The sequence below is a fragment of the Anguilla anguilla genome, chromosome 7 (assembly GCF_013347855.1).
Source record: "Anguilla anguilla isolate fAngAng1 chromosome 7, fAngAng1.pri, whole genome shotgun sequence".
Lineage (NCBI taxonomy): Eukaryota > Metazoa > Chordata > Actinopteri > Anguilliformes > Anguillidae > Anguilla > Anguilla anguilla.
The window spans coordinates 39954525-39974464 of record NC_049207.1 but is presented as its reverse complement, the minus strand read 5'-3'; the positions used below and the strand labels follow the sequence as shown (position 1 = coordinate 39974464).

At 37.5% G+C, this 19940-nt stretch overlaps 1 protein-coding gene across 5 annotated transcripts in view; it reads left to right on the top strand.

Annotated features, from left to right (window-relative positions):
- Positions 1-84: 84 nt before the first annotated feature.
- Positions 85-19940, top strand: part of LOC118232054 (gamma-aminobutyric acid receptor subunit gamma-1-like) — a 46031-nt gene continuing 26175 nt past the window's right edge. For 2 of the 5 annotated variants that reach the window (XR_004766207.1, XM_035426599.1), the window contains exons 1-9: positions 85-560; positions 4338-4498; positions 5106-5173; positions 9779-9999; positions 10377-10459; positions 11020-11157; positions 11626-11778; positions 12758-12957; positions 15306-15393. Coding sequence is in view for 4 of the 5 variants with exons in the window: in XM_035426599.1 (XP_035282490.1) it covers positions 418-560; positions 4338-4498; positions 5106-5173; positions 9779-9999; positions 10377-10459; positions 11020-11157; positions 11626-11778; positions 12758-12957; positions 15306-15393 (1255 nt within the window). In the remaining variant the exon portion in view is untranslated. Of the gene's footprint in view, positions 561-4337; positions 4499-5105; positions 5174-9778; positions 10000-10376; positions 10460-11019; positions 11158-11625; positions 11779-12757; positions 12958-15305; positions 15608-19940 lie in introns of those variants that run through there. The other 3 variants (XM_035426600.1, XM_035426601.1, XM_035426598.1) reach the window with 3 other exon arrangements.

The window sequence follows — 19940 nt, the reverse complement described above, 5'->3', positions numbered from 1 at the left end:
AAGTGTATCACTGAGCTATTTCAACCTTCGTCTCATATATATATATATATATATATATATATATATATATATATATATATATATATATATATATCATTATCAGCACTATAATAGATGTCTGTCTCTGGTCCTCATGATGCATTGTTTTGTTTATCTCTCCGAATTTTATGGACAGCACGATGTGTTATGCCCCGACGCGTCTGCAGGCAACAGGAACCTATGGAGTAGCAAAATTGTCCCGTCACCGACGCGCTTCCTCATAATATTGGAGCATGATACTGTAAAGAATAATATATGCAATGCTCAAGTGCACGGATTGGTAGATTGCTCCATCAATCTCAAATTCTTCACAGACCGCCCGTGATTCGCGCAGAATAACGCTGAAACTGTTAGCAAGTAGAAAAGGAATTGTATTACATGCAATCTTTGTGTTTTTATTTCCACACATTGCCAGCAATTAGATTGAACATGGACGGAAGTTGCACGTCTGGGTCCAAGCTGCATCATGTCGGAGGGAGGGTGATGCTTATTTGGATGGCAGTAGCGTGTCTCGGCGTCTGGTAAGTTTGTGCTGGTTGCGTTTAAAAAAATAACATACATTATTTGATAAATATTGCAGCTTATGGACACGATGGCAGCAACAGTATATTTTGTGTTATTTAATGACAAATGCTGATAATAATTATAATGAAACTGCAATGTAATGAGGATTTAAAGGATATGGTACACACCGTATATGATGGCTTAGAGTTTCCTGGTCAACCCCATAATGATATGTCTTGTAAAATAAAATACTGTATTTCTGTGTCGGCAAGGACATTTACTGATTTCAGATCAGGTTTGCATTGTGCTCGTGTGTGAGAGTCGTTTTTATTGAGACTGGCAGTGTTTGCTATCTCAATGACGGTGTAATGCCCTGTGTTAAAAGAACAGGCTTGGCAACTGCAGCAATCTATTTAACTTATTAACTTATTATTCATGTTAGCTGCAGTAGTTTCCGACGAGTTTGGGTACGACAAAAAGCATTTTAAATCAATGTACACAGTTCAAATGGATGCTGCGTACTACTGGTGCGCATGAGGGTTTTTTTTTAATGCTAGCAAATCCATAAACAAAAGCACCACCTGTTTAGCACGTGTGTATTGAGACGGTATCCAGTGCCGCAGTTTGAGTCTTACCCTTTTTTTTTTGTCTCAATCTGGATGGTTCAAGGTGCCAAAGCAGCTCTTGGTATGGCAATGCCCAGCTGAATGAATGAATGAATTCATTAATGAATTAATGCATTTTTATGTGAATTCCAGGCTATGATTAAATGGAAAATATAACAACATTCGCGAAGGTGTAATTTACTTTTAAATGTTCTGCGCTGTTTAAAAACACTGTTGATCGCATTTTCCTAGTGTTACATCCTTGCTCCCCCACAACAAATAAAAAATGCACTTGCCCTTTGTGCTGCTCAGACAATTAAATTCATTAATTCATTCAAAATGAACTGGCAAAAAGGTGAATATTGTGCCTGAATTAGTTTAAAGATACATAGTCCCAGCGCTTATTAAAGTACGGAACATCAGTACAACTGGTTTCACCCATTAAGACTGAGCACAGTTTTGACCTTCCGCATAGAGAATTGGATAAACACATCTGGTACATGGAGAATGTGTGGGTTGCTCATGACAATGTTCCCAATGATGGTTAGAATTACCCACAGTGAGGGAGTGTTGATTCAGTCTACCTGTCATGGTGCTTACAATAAAGATATAAAATAATATCATTATGTGCCACAATGGTACCACATCTGTTGAGCCAATTTTAATTGGAGAATGATTAGACTGAAAGGTTTAGTGAACCAGGTGACAGTGTCTCCAGGAAACCAGTGATCCCTTATTTTCCAATAAGTGGGGTCACTCAGTCATCTCCTCAGCTCAATGTTCCATTTAAGAGATGAGACCTAGTTTCCCTGTCCATGCAGGACTATTTTGGTCAATAGTGAAGACTCACCAACTCCCATACCAGACGCTTGTGTTTTTGGTATAACTTTACATTAAGTTGCAGCTATACCGGTGTAGTTAAATTGTTACCAATTTGGTAAAAGGAGGTTATTACTGAATAACTCAAACACAGTTATCATGGAACAACAGTTAGCAGTACCATTTATTATCCATGTGAATATTTTTAAATATTGTATTGTATACACTCATAGGCCATATGTTCATAATACCCAACAAATAAACCTTGCCTGTTAATTTCACTTTGTGTCTTCTTGATACAGAATTAATTATTTTTTTTATTCATATACTTATACAAGCGCACATCCCCCTATTCTCAGTAGGGACAGGGTGCATGGTGATATGGCTGCTGGCTTTTCATATAATATTAACAGCCTTTGAGGGCAGTGCAACAGCTCTATATCCTCCTAAGACCTGTCAATTCATTTTTGTCTCCTGGAGAGGACATGAGTCTCTGGTCCTAATCTCAAGAACCATATATTCTATTCTATTGAAACTTACAACAACAAAAAAAAACCCACATTCAATAAAAATAACACAAACAATATATATCATCTTATTTGACATAACAAATTAAGATACTTATTTTCTGCTGGGTCCCAAGATGATATAGGCATCACAGTTTATCTCATTGTAGGACCACTGATCTATAGGGACAGTGCAGTTAATTTGAGGGTAGTGCAGTATATCTAAGAGAATAGTGCAATACATCGTGTGCAATACATCTACAGCACAGTAGATCTGTGTTAGGGCAATGCAGTCCATCTTGTTGTAGTGCAGTAGATCTATGTAAGGACAATGCAGTCCATCTTGTTGTAGTGCAGTAGATCTATGTAAGGACAATGCAGTCCATCTTGTTGTAGTGCAGCAGATCTATGCAAGGACAATGCAGTCCATCTTGCTGTACTGCAGTAGATCTATGTAAGGGCAATGCAGTTCATTGCAATCAGAACTTTAGCCCAAAGGGACTGATTGATGTCCCTTGCATGACTCGGGATCGTTGCCAGAGACATCGTGCTTCAAAAGCATGAGGCCAGACCGATTCCTCTGAGGAATACCGTGACCTCTGCCTGCGCTGTCTGAGCGCTGGCCTGTCACTGTGCCGTGAGCCTTACCCCGAGTCACGCAAGGGCAGGGGAAGACAGGCTTCCACAGCCACTCCAGCTCTTCATGTGACGGTGACCCCGTGGCCTTTTAAGGCAACGGCAACAGGTTCATAAGCACTGGAATAAGATGTAAGGTGGCGTAAAACCTAGAGTAACCATCGTAATCATTTACTCTAATTCAGCTCAATTTGTTTTTTTGCGTTGTCATTAAAACTTAATTGGCATTAATTAGATGCAACAAATTCAGGACTAATATTAATGTACTGTAAATATACTTACATTATATACCTACATTATAATTAATGTAAGATTAATTGAGTGAAAACATATTTGGTGTATATTATGCTTATCACTGATGTAAACCATATAGTGTTGATGTACACAGCTGGATGTTTGTAAAAACAACCACTTTTGCCTACATGGAGTTTGAATCTGTATATTTATGTCCTCAAAGGCAAACTTTACACAGATGAGACATGAGACAATTCTTGTCAAGACAAGTAAAAAACAAATCATTTAAATCAAATAAAAAGTTCACTCATACTTATGTAGCAGTATTGGTTTAAAATCAGACCAAATATGAAACACTTCAGATGCCTAGAAACTCAAAATATTCCTGCACTCCCCTGTGAAACACTTCAGATGCCTAGAAACTCCAAATATTCCTACACTCCCCTGTGAATTTTCAATAAACCATTTCACAAACAAAAAACAGTAAAAGGAAATAAAATATTCTGAACATGAATGAAAATAGACATAGAAAACAGACAGAAAATAGAATACTTGTTGTCTGTGGAACTTGTATTTGCCTCTGAAGGGTGTAAGATTCAGAATGATTATTGACTGCTAAAAATATCCTGAGAACCTAAAATTCTGTTTCTGAACAGGCTGTGAAATGTAATACATTTAGACTTCTCTTTTTTGTGTTGCATTGTTTAGATCCCTCCTTCTCATTCATATCCTTCTCTCTTACACACGCTAGTCATTCAGAGTAGGGAATTAATATCTTGAAAGGTGCAGAGTGTTGAACCCAACACATTAAGTCTGGCAGTTTTATTCTGTCTCCAGAACCAATTCAGTATAACCAATTTCAAACAATTCCATAAATTATTTCGATGTTTGTTACATTATTTCCTTGTAACATATGCTATTTATGCCTTGGTGTTTTGCTCTCAGTGTTTGTTTCCCTATTTAGTATTTTTATTATTTTCTTTTTGTTCCGAAGTCTGGCATTTGGCCCCAACAAGCTAGAAGACGAGGACTATGAGGACGTTGCCATCAATAAAACATGGGTTTTATCACCAAAGGTCTATGAGGGTGATGTCACCTTGATCCTGAACAAATTACTACAGGGCTATGACAACAAACTCCGCCCTGACATTGGAGGCAAGTGACTTTGTGTATCCCATTTCGCCGTCTTTGTCTTTGACTTCTCATCTCTTTATGTGTGGGCTTACGGTAAGTCTAAAGCACAATGCTTGAGGTAGGCTGTGCTTTTATTGAAAGGGGGAAACAAGACTTCAAATAGAAAAGTAAAGAGTCCATACTTGATACTGATTGTTTGTGTCTGATTTCGCTCCCACTGTCTGCGTCAACTTGCTCTTTGCGCTGTTGAGCCAAGTGGTTTTAAGCAATTGATCACTGAATTGCAAGACTGAAACAGAGCCAGACGGTTATTGATCTATTGAGCTTTCAGTGTGAGGCTTAAGTTCATTAATTTCCTGCAATCAGTGTAGGCCATGGATAAATATACTAAATAAAGTTATAGCTGGGTTGCTAATTCATTATTTTGAATAGTGTAAACTGCCGACGAGATTTGAAATTAGCTCTCCATATTGTCAGTTTTGGTGAAGCAGGGCTATTTGATGTTAGAGCCCCGAAATCCTACAGTTTTCCCACCAATAGTTTGAAACCGAATCCAAGTTTGTGATTGATTGTTTTCAGCTTATTTTTACAGTCATTATTTCTCATCCGGGCGGTAAATCTCTTTCAGTTAGACCAACGGTCATTGAGACTGCAGTATATGTGAACAGCATTGGACCGGTCGATCCCATCAACATGGTGAGTGCACGGCCTCTCCTGTAAAGGAAACGTTACGGAAAGAAACGGCAAAGTCAGATGGACTGTTATTTAAGACCGTTATGTTTTAAAACAACAGAGCCTATCACCACAACTGACTAGTGGTGGCAATGTACTGTATGGGATGTTGAAGATTAGGCCATATGTAAGCAGATATTTGTGTGCTAAAATTCTGCGTTGGGCAGTTCCATGGAGCAAGGCGCTTTTTGAATGGTTTCAATATGAATGCCCAGCGGTATAAATAAGTGTATACATTTTTATTTACTTTTTATTTATTGCCATTTTTAATAATATTTTCAGAAAGCATGTTGGAGTATACATTTTCCAGAGAAAATTAAATAACCCCCATTTGTGTTAATGAGGTTAGACTAGATCTCTCCAGGTCCCTTATCAGGAGTTTAATTTATGGAAAAATCTAATAAAAATATTTAGAAAGGAAATCTAGCACTTCTATGGGGAGAAAAATAAAATAAAATAAAAAAGAAAGTGACCTTGCAGTGACTAAGTTCTTGAAAAATGATTGCATTGTGACTGGATGACTCAGGTACTACAATGATTGACCATTAAAAATATTTAAGAATATTTAAGAATATTGATGACGCTGCAGAATTATATCATGCAGTGTATTCGTAGATCTGAAAGATTTTTGGTCAAAAATGCATTTGAGGCTGTGGGGTCTACTTAAAGACTTCCATGTCTTTGGAGCTGGAGTAGGATACAAGGTTTAGTAAATGTCCTGTCATGGTTTCAGGGTGCAGTGGCTGGGTGTGGCCACTAGGGGAGCACCCTGAGTTCTAATTGGACTCACCTGTTCGTCGCCTATTTAACCTGTAACGTGACGGGGTTCATTGCGTCTGTGTTGCTATCAGAAAGACCAGAGCCAGGTAATAGGACGGTGGGATAAGTGCTCTGTGGGAGCTATTTGTTAGGTTGCTTGTCCGGTACATTCAGTGTTGGTGCGAAGCGCAGTTTAGCACTCTAGTACAAAAAGAAAAAGTTCTTTTTTTATTTTGCAGCTCTGCGAGCTGGGGTATTTGGGACGTTGTCCTGGTTTTGTATTTTGTATTTGAGTTTTTCTGAGTTGCACTCAGATTATTTGTTTTAGCTGAGTGTTTGTCACTCAGCTGTATTCTCTGTTAAACCCTAAGTCTAAAGGTTTCCCGTTGGAACTTCCGGGACCTTTATTATTTAGTACCAGTGTTTGGGTTCTCGGTTTAGTGTTTGTCGGATATCGGCTTCGCTGCTATTATTTTTTTGTTTTTTTCCCCATCCCTCTGTTAAGTCCATCGGGATTTAGGGGCTAACTGTAGTAGCCTGGTGGTACCCTTGTCAGTGTGCGTGTGAACCTCCGAACACTACCCATTCCCCTTCACATTTCCCTCATCTCACATGGATTCAGGGATAGTGTGGTACGGGATCTATGCTCCAGATGGCCTCTGAGAATGGGGGCAAAAGAGAATGTACAATTACAAAACAAAAAGACAATATGCTACCACTACTATACTGGATAATGTTTCATTGTCATTGCATTGTGCGTAGGGTGTGGCAGTAACATCTGCAATGGAATAATCCAATGCCAGGGTTAAAATGATACTGTGACCCATTCATTTCACTTGCGTGGGTGCATGATAAAAATAATATTTCTGCATTTAGTTATTTTGTTATTAAGCTATTCCGGTGTTTTCACGAGCTAATTACTTATCTGCTGTTTTTATTTGCTCTTTTTTCATTGTGTATATAAAATTTACAGTACACATTACATACAATCAATATTACATTTACTTCTTTCATCTGATGACCTATGTGGGCCTCTGTGATATAAATTGCAACAATAAAACATAACAGCCAGCCAGGGTCAAACTGATACAGTACAGTTGTTCCATTGAACAGGAAATAAGATTCTACAGTATCAACAAAGAATGAAAAAGTAAAAAAAAAAATTAAAAGAAATTTGGCAAGGAGAACGGTGTCAAAAAATGTATGCCACGATGCGCCACGCATGAAAGAACTGCATTGGCAAAGTGGCTGCAAGTCAAAGCTCACTGATAGAGACAGACACGCACTTAACAGCACAGTTGCTGTTAACACCCCAAAACTACAGACTCAGTGATGGCCACAGGAAAATACAGACTTTACAAACTTTATTCAGAGTAATACTGAGTGGCAGTCAGACCAGTGCAGTTCTGAATACATTCTGAAATCAAGATTAGAACATTGTATCCATTGCAATATACACTCACCGGCCACTTCATTAGGTGACAGGAGTGGCACCCGGTGTGGTCTTCTGTTGCTGTAGCCCATCTGCTTCAAGGTTTGACATGGTGTGCGTTCAGAGATGCTCTTCTGCATACCTCGGTTGTAACGAGTGGTTATTTGAGTTACTGTTGCATTTCTATCAGCTCAAACCAGTCTGGCCATTCTCCTCTGACCTCTGCCATCAACAAGGCATGTTCGCCCAGAGAACTGCCATTCACTGGATATTTTCTCTTTTACGGATCATTCTCTTTTAGATGTCTGTGTGCTTTTCTGTCTCATACAAATACAACAAAATAAATGTGACTATTGTGAAGTGATTTCATTATGACAGAAAGTTGAGTTAACACTTATGTTTGTAACACTTATGTAAGAGTTTGGCATGGTGTCATGCAAAGCCACTGAGCCAGACGAAAACTGAATAAAGAGACACCCAATCTTTGGTTTTTGGCCATTTGTTTCCCTCAAACTAAGCAGTACCAAAAGAAAAATGCCAAGTTTCAGGCTAGAGAACTAAAGAAACTACAAAATAATAAAATGGCTGAGAAGCATGCAGTGGCATTGTTCTTCCGGGCATTGTCCCAAAGGAACAGGAGGGTGTGCCTTTACAATGGTAACACCTTGGCTGACTGCTGATCAGCCTCAAGAGAGAATGCCTGGATGAGGTGCTGCTGTCCAGGGTCCTGAAGGCCTCTTTGGCTGTGGAGGAAAGCAGGCATAGTTGACAGCAGCAAAAAGGAGAAGCATTGCTGTCTTTTCTCCTTATTATAACTCATTTATAAGTGGTATATATCACAATGAAATACAATATTAACATCCATAAATATAAATATACTAATGTCAATAACCACAAATAAGCATATCATACTAATTTTTTTTGTCACCAATTATGCTGCAATTTATATTAACTGGACAAACAAAGGTAATTATGTGACATCCTTGTGTCAGAAGCCATACAAAACATAGGGAGTTATACTGGTTAACAGCTATCATCAGTGATTAACATGTATAAAGCAATGATGTCACTCCTGTTTAGAGTCAAAATCATGCAAATAATGAATGCTGTAAGAACAATAATTACAGTGGTTACTCAATAAACAGTAATAATGCCATATGCCGATAGCCTGTATTGCAGATTGTAAAAAAAAAAAAAAAAAATCATATTGCTATTGGAATGCTGTAGTATTAGCAATGTGCTGGGTGCTCATTCACAGGATTAGATTGTGATGCATTTCAATGGCTAAATGAATCATTTTTATTGAATAAATCAGCAGCCTGACATGCTGTTCAGTATGCAGGTAGGTTTATGGGAGAAAAGCAAACAGGAGTTGAAAGTATAATTTTATCAATGATAACTTAATTGATTTTATAGGAGTCGTTATGATTTTATCCCTCATTACAAAGTCATTAATCCATTTGTAACAGCCCTATTAAGGACTGCTGAGCCTTTAAACTGAAGTCACATTTTATGTTTACATTTTTAGTGATTTTATATATTCGCTTATCCAGAGCAACTTACAAAGCTTGATTTTTATTTTATTTTTTTATTTTTTATTTTTTACATGGAATCAATTTATACAGCTGGATGTTCAAGCAATTCCGGTTAAATACCTTAATCAAGGGTAAAAATTGGCACCTGCCAATTATAACTAGTACATGATTACTATTAATCACTAAAAAATGCATTTGGCAAAAACCTCAAAAGACAGGAAACAAAATTGATCAATCTTAACGCTAACATCGGCCTGATCTCCATCAAGGTGTATCAGTACAGATCTTTCACAACTGCTGCAGCTCTGTATATGTCTACTGTACTTAAAACAACATGTACTCACCACTGGGTAGATTTCTTAAGATTTAAACCTTCTCTCAAAGAGCCTAATTTGTACTCTTAGAGTAGTGTTCTGTACAGAGCAATTTTGGATCTGCAATAAATTTAGAGATTTTGTACTTTTATGAAGACTTGCTTCATTTCCAACATGCCCATACATCTAAAAGGTTATTCCCCCCGTCTATTAGACAGTGTCTTCTTCTCTGAGTTCAGTGTGCTCCAGTGTTCCTTATTTTGGGCTAGTCCCCATGAAGTTGACCTTGTAAGGATTCCTTCTTAACATTAATAGTGCTGTAGCTACAGAAAATTATTGGGAATATGGCAATTTAGGAGAAAACTGTGAGAACATAAGAGGAAGGAGTAGAACTGAAAACCAACGAAAATAATAGGGGATGCCCACAAGATCTATTTGCCCCTCTAACTCCATGTCAGTGACACTTATATTAGCAGTAGTATTATTGCCATGCGATCAGATGATTCAAGATGTTCTGATCTGGTTGCAGGAGTACACCATTGACATATTCTTCGCCCAGACTTGGTATGACAGCAGGTTGAAATTCAACAGCTCCATGAAAGTTTTGATGCTCAACAGCAACATGGTGGGAAAGATCTGGATCCCAGACACCTTCTTTCGCAACTCCAGGAAGTCCGACGCCCACTGGATCACCACGCCCAACCGACTGCTGAGGCTGTGGAGCAACGGGCGGGTGATGTACACGCTGAGGTAAGGCCTGCTGAAGCTATTGAGCATTGTTAATATAACTGCCTCTTCATTTTGCGTTTTTCACAAGAAAAACATTTGAATGTGGCTATTGGTGCAGAAGTCCACCAAGCGTCGTAAAAAAGAAATGTTAAAAAATCTAGACAAAAATAAACTTTATGAATGCGAGTAATGAAAACAAATCTCCTGGGCTCTTGTTGTCAGCTCAGTTTTCTTGTCGATGAAAATATCAATATAATTTAATATGAATTGCACACCGTACTGAAAATATACATAGTTTTACACTGGGGGGGATTGTTTTTTTTTTTCCACATGTGCTTTTTCACCTTTAAGGAATATTGCACGCCCTGATAGAGTATTCGCTGTTTCTCCATTGTCAGGTTGACCATTAATGCTGAATGCTACCTCAAGCTGCACAACTTTCCTATGGATGAGCACTCCTGTCCCCTTGAATTCTCAAGCTGTAGGTGCTGTTTTTTAATCATGGTTGTGCCTACACATCACGACTGCCATGCCAACACCCCCTCCAAAAAAAAGAGAAAAAAAAAAAACTCTTCTAGCAAAGATCTGGAGAGGCGGAAGTGCATCATCTCAAAGCAGAAATCCCAGGCTTCATCTGATTTACACAATAACCCGGGGCCATATGCGCTTGTCATATGCCACACTCATCAAGGGTTGGGGACCCATAAACACTCCGAAAGATGAAGTCTGTGTCACAAACCCATCATGCGGCTAGATGTGATTCATGCAATGTCTGTGTCATATTTCACTGGCATGCATCTCAGTAACCAGGTCTACCATGTTCTCCATCATCTTGCCAGGCTATTCCGGAGGCATTGGCTGTGCTATAGCCAGCCTCGCTATGCATTATGCATTAGCATAACTGCACTTTTTTGCAGTCTGATACATTCATGCATCATCGATGTGCTGCCATCGCTTGGCATGTCTGAGGACCACGCACAGTCATCGTGGCATGAGATGAAACACAGGCTTAAAGCATTTCCTTTGGCGGTGCTCCTCCAGATGGCTATCCTAAAAATGAGATTCTCTACCGCTGGCAGAGGAGGTCGGTGGAGGTGGCGGACCAGCGGTACTGGAGGCTTTACCAGTTTGCGTTCGTGGGGCTGCGCAACTCCTCCGAAGTAGCGCGCACGCAGTCAGGTATGAGTAGTTGTCTTTTGCCTTAGTTATGCCGCAGTTGCTATGCTAGCCTTGCAGCGGCTAACGTGTGGTGCCAAACACATTTGCTAATACTGACGGGACAGCGTGCCTTTATTAACTACAAACATCAGTGTAGCGAAAGACAGCATGAGTGTAGTGACGGATGCACGTAGTACACCCACCCACCATGGCCATAACAAAACCATACTCACCCTCTGTAACTTCTCTCCCACTTTAGCACCCCCACAGCTGAGCACATGACAAATAAGCCCCCCTCCTCCCGGAATGGAGTTTTATATTTTAAAATCAAATGTTACATGTACACTGCAGTGCAGACGTGTATTTAACTGCTGTGAATTACAGCAGAAATTTTATTATATACACTTCAGATTCCCAGATGTGGGAACGACTGGTACAGAAAATTCTGGCTTCTAAACGTGGGTTCAATCATGCACTTTCTCTTTCCAGGAGAATACGTGGTCATGTCAGTGTTTTTTGACTTGAGCCGGCGAATGGGTTATTTCACCATTCAGACATACATTCCCTGCAGTATGATTGTTGTGCTCTCCTGGGTTTCCTTCTGGATCAACAAGGATGCTGTGCCAGCAAGGACGTCCCTGGGTAAGGTTTTCCCGTCACAGGACATCTAAACCATTAGTATTAAGTTCAGCAACGACTGCTCTCTTATCTGGGGATGCCCAAACTATGATGCATTTTCCATTTTGAAATAATTAAAATCCCTTGTTCACAAATGTCAAGAACAAGGAAGCACTTAATTTGTCATGGTCTGCTGCAACATAAAATGGCTACTCAGGAGCCAAAGTTACTGCAGAAAATAAATAATTGAAAAGGGGATTCTCAATTACATGTGGATTTCTAAATGAAATTTGGGGTTTCTACTAGGGGTTTCATTCAATCAAATATGTTATTCTTTACTATCCCTTACTTCCTTATTAATTAGTGAATTAATAACTGGTATAACGATCGGTTGATCCCATTTTCAGCATTACTTAATCTAGTATTTGTTCCTTCATTTAGGTTAAATTCTAACACAGCAAATTTCCATATGGAATCACACTGATTATCTTGCTCATTATGCAAGTTGAGACACTACCCTATGAAATTAAACTCTCCTTGAGACAGGAGATTTTGTTTCTGCCATGATGAGATAGTAGCTGGAAATGAAAATTACAATTGTTGAAACTGGTTTCTATGCAATCTGATTGTACATAGCCAGTAGCCAGTAGTATATTAAAAGACAGTGGTTGGGTTTCAATTGTAACTCAACCTACATGACATCATGATTCAACAGGAGGAGTAATGTTGTTAGCCTTAGAAAGTAAGGCTTAACTACAGTGAGCATATTGTGCATTTTAATGTGTGTAAACATACACGTGATTTATTATGTTAAGGACAATTAATATATCCATTACTACTCAGTATTTAAACATAATAACTGATGACTTACATTGAAATGGAGCAGTACTGCAGTTCATTTTCAATCGAAATCATGAGACAACACTGGAAAATACATTTTTTCTTTGAGTATTGATTGTGTTCTGTTGTTCTGACTGACCAATGATGGGGTCTCACACTACAGGGATCACCACAGTGCTCACCATGACAACCCTCAGCACCATTTCCAGGAAGTCTCTCCCCAAGGTGTCCTATGTGACGGCCATGGACCTTTTTGTGTCCGTCTGCTTCATCTTCACTTTCGCCGCGCTGATAGAGTATGGAACCCTGCACTATTTCACCAGCAACAGGAAGTCCAAGAATCTCAAATCCAGCATGACTCAGGTGAGAGGTTCGCTAGCCGTCTCGCTACTCTTCACTATCACCCCCACCGGACACTTACCTCAACTGCACAGAACTGTCAATATTCAGGGATTAAAATAGCTGATCCACAAAGTAGCTGACATTTGTAATAACAAATCACGGAAAATAAAGCACAAGTGATGCTCCTCTTAACTAATTTCAGTCACAATTTCTACTATTTCTATTTTCTGTCAACTAGAAAAGCTTTTGTCTCTGGCTGAAAATAGTCTGTTCATACAAATTTGTTGAATGGCTTTCATTAACACAATGGGAATAAATATTGGAAAGGGAATAGTCAAACAAATGTTCTATAAATGCTTGGCTAGCTGTTTACTTGTTATGTCCAGTTAGCTACAGTACCTATCCAACAAATCCAGATGGCTCCAGTCATCTAACTAGGTAGCATGATATCCTGGTAAGTAAGTCAGCTAAACAGCCAGCTAACTGGATAGCCCAGTCAGGTAGCTGGCCCACACACCTTGGACAGGTGAATGGAAATTTAGTGAGGTTTGCAGACAAAAAATACATAAATAAAGAGTTCTTGTAACAGAAATTATTATTATTAAATGGACTGCATTTATATAGCACTTTTATCCAAAGTGCTTTACAATTAATGCCTCTCATTCACCAGAGCAGTTAGGGGTTAGGTGTCTTGCTCAGGGACACTTCGACACGAACCGGCAACCCTCCGACTGCCAGACAACCGCTCTTACCTCCTGAGCTATGTCGCCCCTATTATTATTATTATTATTATTATTATTATTATTATTATTATTGTTAATTTATTTATTTTGCTTAAGATGCTTATATGGGGGGTGTGGACAGAAAGGGGGGTGTTTGGCCGTTCACCAGGGATCAGACCTTCCTTTAGACTGCCATGCTGTGTATTTACTGGTTTGTGAAAACAGGGTGAGGGGACACAGGCTGTATTAGTTTCACCTGACAGTGACATGCAGAAATATAGCAGCGATGAAGGCTGCTATGAGCCATAAATCTGAGATGGCATTAAACTAGGCAGTTTATTTACTTGGGGAATAAATTTAGTGTGAAATATGTGCATCCATTCCTACATAAATTGTGTGTGTGATTGACTGTGTGTGTGTGTGTGTGTGTGTGTATGAGTGTCTGAATAGTTAATTATAGGGCTGTCAACCTGGAAAATGGAAACTTTTCTTTCATGTGATGTTAAATGCACCTGTATTTTTTATTTATTTATATTTTTTGTGTATATTTATTTTACCCAGCAGCATATCCAGTGCAGTAATCAACAACATACTGTCAGTTATGTCTCATCAGTCTCTGATGATTTTATGTTGTGATATGCTAATTGTGGTGTTGATCCACCATCCCAAGCCTCTTCGCCCACATTTGCATAGCTTAAAGAAATGAGAAGCTAGGAAAGGAAACTATTTCCTTTCCCTTCATCACTAGAGTGGAGGAAGTCTTAATGAAGACCACTTAAGGAGAATTTTTTTAAATTACAAGGGGGGATGTACAAGAAAAAATGTAATGAAATCTTGCACCACCGTAAATTGTTTTTGACTGATTGGTGATCTTTGTGCAGTGATTGCTGAAACCAGTGTCTATAGCAAGAAGGACCCTGTTACAGGAAGTAAAGATGCAGGTTTCTGTTTTTTTTCTGAGCCGCCTGCTGAGATTTGTCGGAATAGACTGATTAAGAGAGATTTGCATATAAATAGCAAGATTCCTGCAGTGCATAATCTTATTTGCACAACTGCCACAGAAGTTAAATTCTTTCATTTGAAAAAGCCCATTGAGCATTGCAGATAAGTTACACATCCAAAAACACAAGACTTTTTTTGTATCCATTTCATATACATATACACGGGAAAGTGTGTTTAATGGTATTCTTCTGGGTTACTCTTATGAAGAACTGTTGAATACACTACAATTTAGTGAAAAAAATACATTTTTAAATGGATAAAACTGAAGTCCGCATCTTTAGGATAGTCAACAGCTCAATGATGAAGAGAGACCGGAATTGCTTTTGCTTTTCTCTTTTGGTCCATGGTTATTCCTGACTAAACCCTCATTTGTCCTAGCATTGCATAAGGGGAAATCGCAGAGTGTAAGGCACGTTCAGGTGCCATCAATTTTAAGTTAATTTGAGATTTATAGATCACAGGTGCGTAAGTTACAAATGGGCTTCTTAGAACCTACGTAAGCAAGGTTTTTCATGCTCAGTATCTTTTATGAATCGAACTTAAGCACACCTTCGGAAATGATCTTAAGATTAAGTTCAAGTATAAATCTGAGAAAAATTTTTATAATTGTGGCCTCTGGTGTTTAACATGCCTCTCTGATGACAGAAATGTGGAGCAGTCAGAACATCGCTGCTTCGGATAAACAACATCACCCCCTATCATGGAGAGGACCACAGCGACGAGTGTCTGGACGGTAAGGACTGCACCGGCTTCTTCTGCTGCTTCGACGACTGTCGATCTGGGACGTGGCGTGAGAACAGGATGCATGTCCACGTCTCCAAGATTGATTCCTATTCCAGAATATTCTTCCCCACGGCATTTGGCCTATTCAACCTTGTCTACTGGGTGGGTTACCTGTATTTGTAAAAAAAAATTAAATATAAATAAAAAGAAAATTATTATTATTATTATTATTATTATCAGATGAGGAGAATGTTGAAATTACTCTAAAAAATATCCTTTTTTTACTTCAGTGTTTGTCTCTGTGTACATGCTGTCAAAGCTACCTTCACTTATTCATGTGAATGAATAAGACAATAATAAATAAGAAATAATAACTATAGTGATCACAGGAATAGCAAAGAGAGCTGAACATGGACTGAAGTTTTGGTCAGACAAATTTAAAATAATGCAAGACTTCTATGGATACTCATTTCACTTTGCATTGTTTTTATAAGTGAACCGTCATTCAGAATACAAAACATTTTTCAATATGCCATAATAATGAATTTCATTAAATAGTATTACTTTCCGAAGCAATGAACAAATGAGCAAATGTTCTTCAAAGTTTATTTTGATTCTACGGTTGCATACCTGTTTTGCTTCACATATACCATTTCAGGTTGCAGAATATATTTAGCGTAAAAGATTAGACTATCCTAAGGTTGAATATGTTTAGACATACCAAAAACAGATACAACATTAAAGCAGCTAAGCAGTTAATGAAGCATTTAAATTAATTTACTAAACAGGAAGGAAGCTTGTATAGTCATTAACGCACTGATATGTTCCAAAGGCGATTTTATTTTCAACAGCTCAATTAGTCAACAAGATACATCAAGACTCATAGTTCAGAAGTGAGTGATAGAACCCATTCGTCATGCACTTTTTTGAGATGATGATAGAATTCAGTCCAGCGTTTCACCTAAATCTAGTGAAAATTTTCTGAAACACATATTAGTTTTATCTTAATATGTTTAACAAAAAAATGTTAAATAACATATAAAAGGCACTGTTAAGCATTTCTAAAAACACATTGTTTAAGTCTAACATTCTGTACCTTATAGCAAATGCATTATCATTTATATATACAGTATATATCAAATGATTTGCATGTGGTTAAAGTGCAAACTCTCAGCTTATATTAAAGGGTATTGTTATACATTTTGGTGTCAGCATGCAGAAATTACAGCACCTTTTATACTTAACCCCCGCTACCATTTCAAGGCACCATAATGTATGGAATAAATAGCATCACAGGTTTTTCTGATTAGTCCAGTTCAATTGCTTTCTTATTGCCTGTATAAGACTGCTCCTGGGATCTAGTCTCTAGTTTCTAGGCTTTTGGTTGCCTTTGGAGTTATTAGCATTTGTCAACATGAGGACTAGTGTTATGCCAGTAAAATTCAAGAAGCCATTTAGAGGTTGAGAAATATATTATTTAAAAAAACAGTCGAAGTCAAAGGTCAGACTTTTGGTTTACCAAAATTAACTATTTAAAGCATCATTAAGAAGAATCGCAAAGGGCATGGTAGGCCAAGGAAGACCACAACAGTTGATGACAGAAGAATTCTCACCATAAAGAAAAACCCCAAACCTCCTGTCCAACAGATCAGAAACACTCTTCAGGATACAGCTGTGGATGTGTCAGTGACCACTGTCCACAGAAGCCTTCATGAACAGAACTACAGAGGCTACACTGCAAGATCCAAACCAATATTAACCTCAAAAACAGGATGGCCAGATTATACGTTTACTAAGAAATATAAAAACCCGCTTATCCTGGTCGGGTCATGAGTACTGCTGGAGTGTATCCCAGCATGCACTGGGCAAGAGGCTGAAATACACCCTTGACAGGCCGCCAATCTATCACAGGACTGCAAAGAATATGTGACTACTAAACACTAAACATGTACTAAACAAGACAACTGTCATTTACATTACATTAATGTCCCAAACGTTATGGTCCCCTGAAATTGAGGGGCTATGTGCTGTATGAAAAGTGTGGTCATTTCTACATGGTGAAACCAAAGTGTATAAAAATATGCACTTAGACCACATGTAAATTGCTATATAAGCAAACAGGGTCAGAAATATACAAAGGGAGTGGACAAAAATACCCTAATTTTTTTTATAAATTATTTTGTCAACTATCCCAAAGTGTTTATTACATAAAGTATTGACTAAAGTCATGGAGAAGAGACTGCAAATTTGTTGAACATCACGGTAAACTGAAAAAGAGGCATCATGAAGAATTTTTTTTTTTTTTTTTGTTAATTTATTGAATTAACCAATGATCTTATGCACTGAGAAATGACAATATAACATGCACAACTGTAGGGTAACAAGTGTTTATTTTATTATTAGTTTATTGAAGAGACAATATAATGTATCAACATTTTAATATTTTATTATATCGTTATTAATAAACTAAGATTATGTTGAGCAAAAGCTGGAAATACACATGTAATGATGTGCTTACACCTACATCACACTCACAGAACAAGCATTATTTGATATTTCATTATATTAATAGTCATGTTTGTTAGTTCTGAACTGCAAGACGTTGCCCACATCATAGCTACTATGGATCTGTCCATATATGAGACGAGTATGTCACAATTACTGTTTTTGACTAAGCTGAAATGTTAACTGTAAATGGCCCCCATTTGTTTTGAAAATGCCCCTGGATTTTAGTGAGTGCGGTCAAATATATTTAATATTTATATTGTTTTCATATTTGTGTGGCCCAGCCAACTTCTATAATTCATAAGAAAAAAATATTTTAAAAATGGGGTGTTACAATAAACAATATACTATATTATGTTCATCTGGAAAACATTAGCATCATTTACAAATGCAGTGCTTTATTACTCTTTGTAATAAACTATAAAAGAAATGTATTTTTCTTGAAGTAAATAAATCAGGTAATGAAAATCCAGTACTATCTATTTAATTAAAATGATTGAATTTTATGGTGTATTTTTAGCCAGTGATTACTTTGTCTAATTTAACAGATTTCCGGAGGTCCATTTGTTTTGCCTCAATTCACCAACATTTTAAAAATATTATGTAGGTTTAAAAAATGACATCTTTATAAATCTATCCAATTTATGCTAAAATGTCAACTTGTTCCATAAAATTAAATGATATGTAAAAAAAAAACAAAAAAAAAAACATGTTATTGGCTTGGACATTATAAACCAAAGAATAACTCGAGAAATTATTAGGCAAGTTGCAAAATGTGTTTTGTTGTTCAGACAATTACTGCCTTAATGAACTGTAGTCATGTCAGCTTCTGATTAAAATTAAAGAAGAAAAGAAAAAGTATTCAGTTTATTTATAAAATGAGAACATCTCATTCAACAGTGATATAAAATGTTACATTCTGAAACATAGCATGTTAAATATGATTTCTGAGATTTTCTTTGAAATTAAAGCTACTGAGCTATTAAAAAGAATGGTTGTTTGTGTTTTTCAAATTAATTTTAGGAACTCTCACATCTTACTATTTGCAGTGCAGTATTATTGTTTTGGCACTCTACTCAAGCCCATTGGATTTGAAAAAAAATAAAGTTAAAAAATTAAAAATGAATATGAGATTAAAATGCAGACTATTACATTTAATCTGAGGGTATTTGCATCCATATCAGGTGAACTGTTGAGGAATTACAACCCTTGTCACTCACGATAGACTGTGTATGACTTTATAATATTGCTTCCCAATTATTTTGTCAAATTTGCTTTTGCCAAATAGAAATGAATGCATTAAGAGGCATGTTAGCATTGTATACTAAGTTGTATACGCTACGAAAACGCAAATTTACTTGTGTATATGTGCATTGAGGCAAATGTAAACAATTGCAATTTGCAGAAAAGATACCCGCCCAATCATTCTAAGCTGCTAAAGTTGGTGAAGAAGTGAGGCTCACTCAAATCGATAGCAAAACTTTTCTAACAAACAGACGTTTGGGGACATGTGAAATCAATTGCTTGTAACACTGCAAGGTACATTCACTGTGACATTTTAGTGGAAATATACCCTCTCTATTGCTGTTTTTCTCAGTACAACACCTTTTTTATTGTATTATTTTTATATATTAGAGCATTGATCTCTCTCTCTCTCTGTCTCTCTCACACACACGCACACACACAGAACATAAGGCCATTCTACATCCAAAGAATATACAGACTATATATGTATGTATCTATATATGTATAAAACATCTCATCACAAAGGCTGCAGTGTAACAGCAATGCAAGACATTACAAAAAAAGGCTAACTTCAATGTGAATTCTTGGAGAGTGTACAGTCATAACAGCTGCCTTGCATGCATTGTAATGTATAAATTGAGGTATGTACTTCAGTGTATTGAAAACATAGAAGGAAAAACTGGAGAACATACCAATGTGGAGGGATTTTTGTAGGCAGGCTATGTGCAGCATCTGAGGTATGGTGTAATTGCTAGGGAACTGGGCTGGTAAGCTAAAGGTGAACCACCCTTGAGCAAGGTGCTTGAC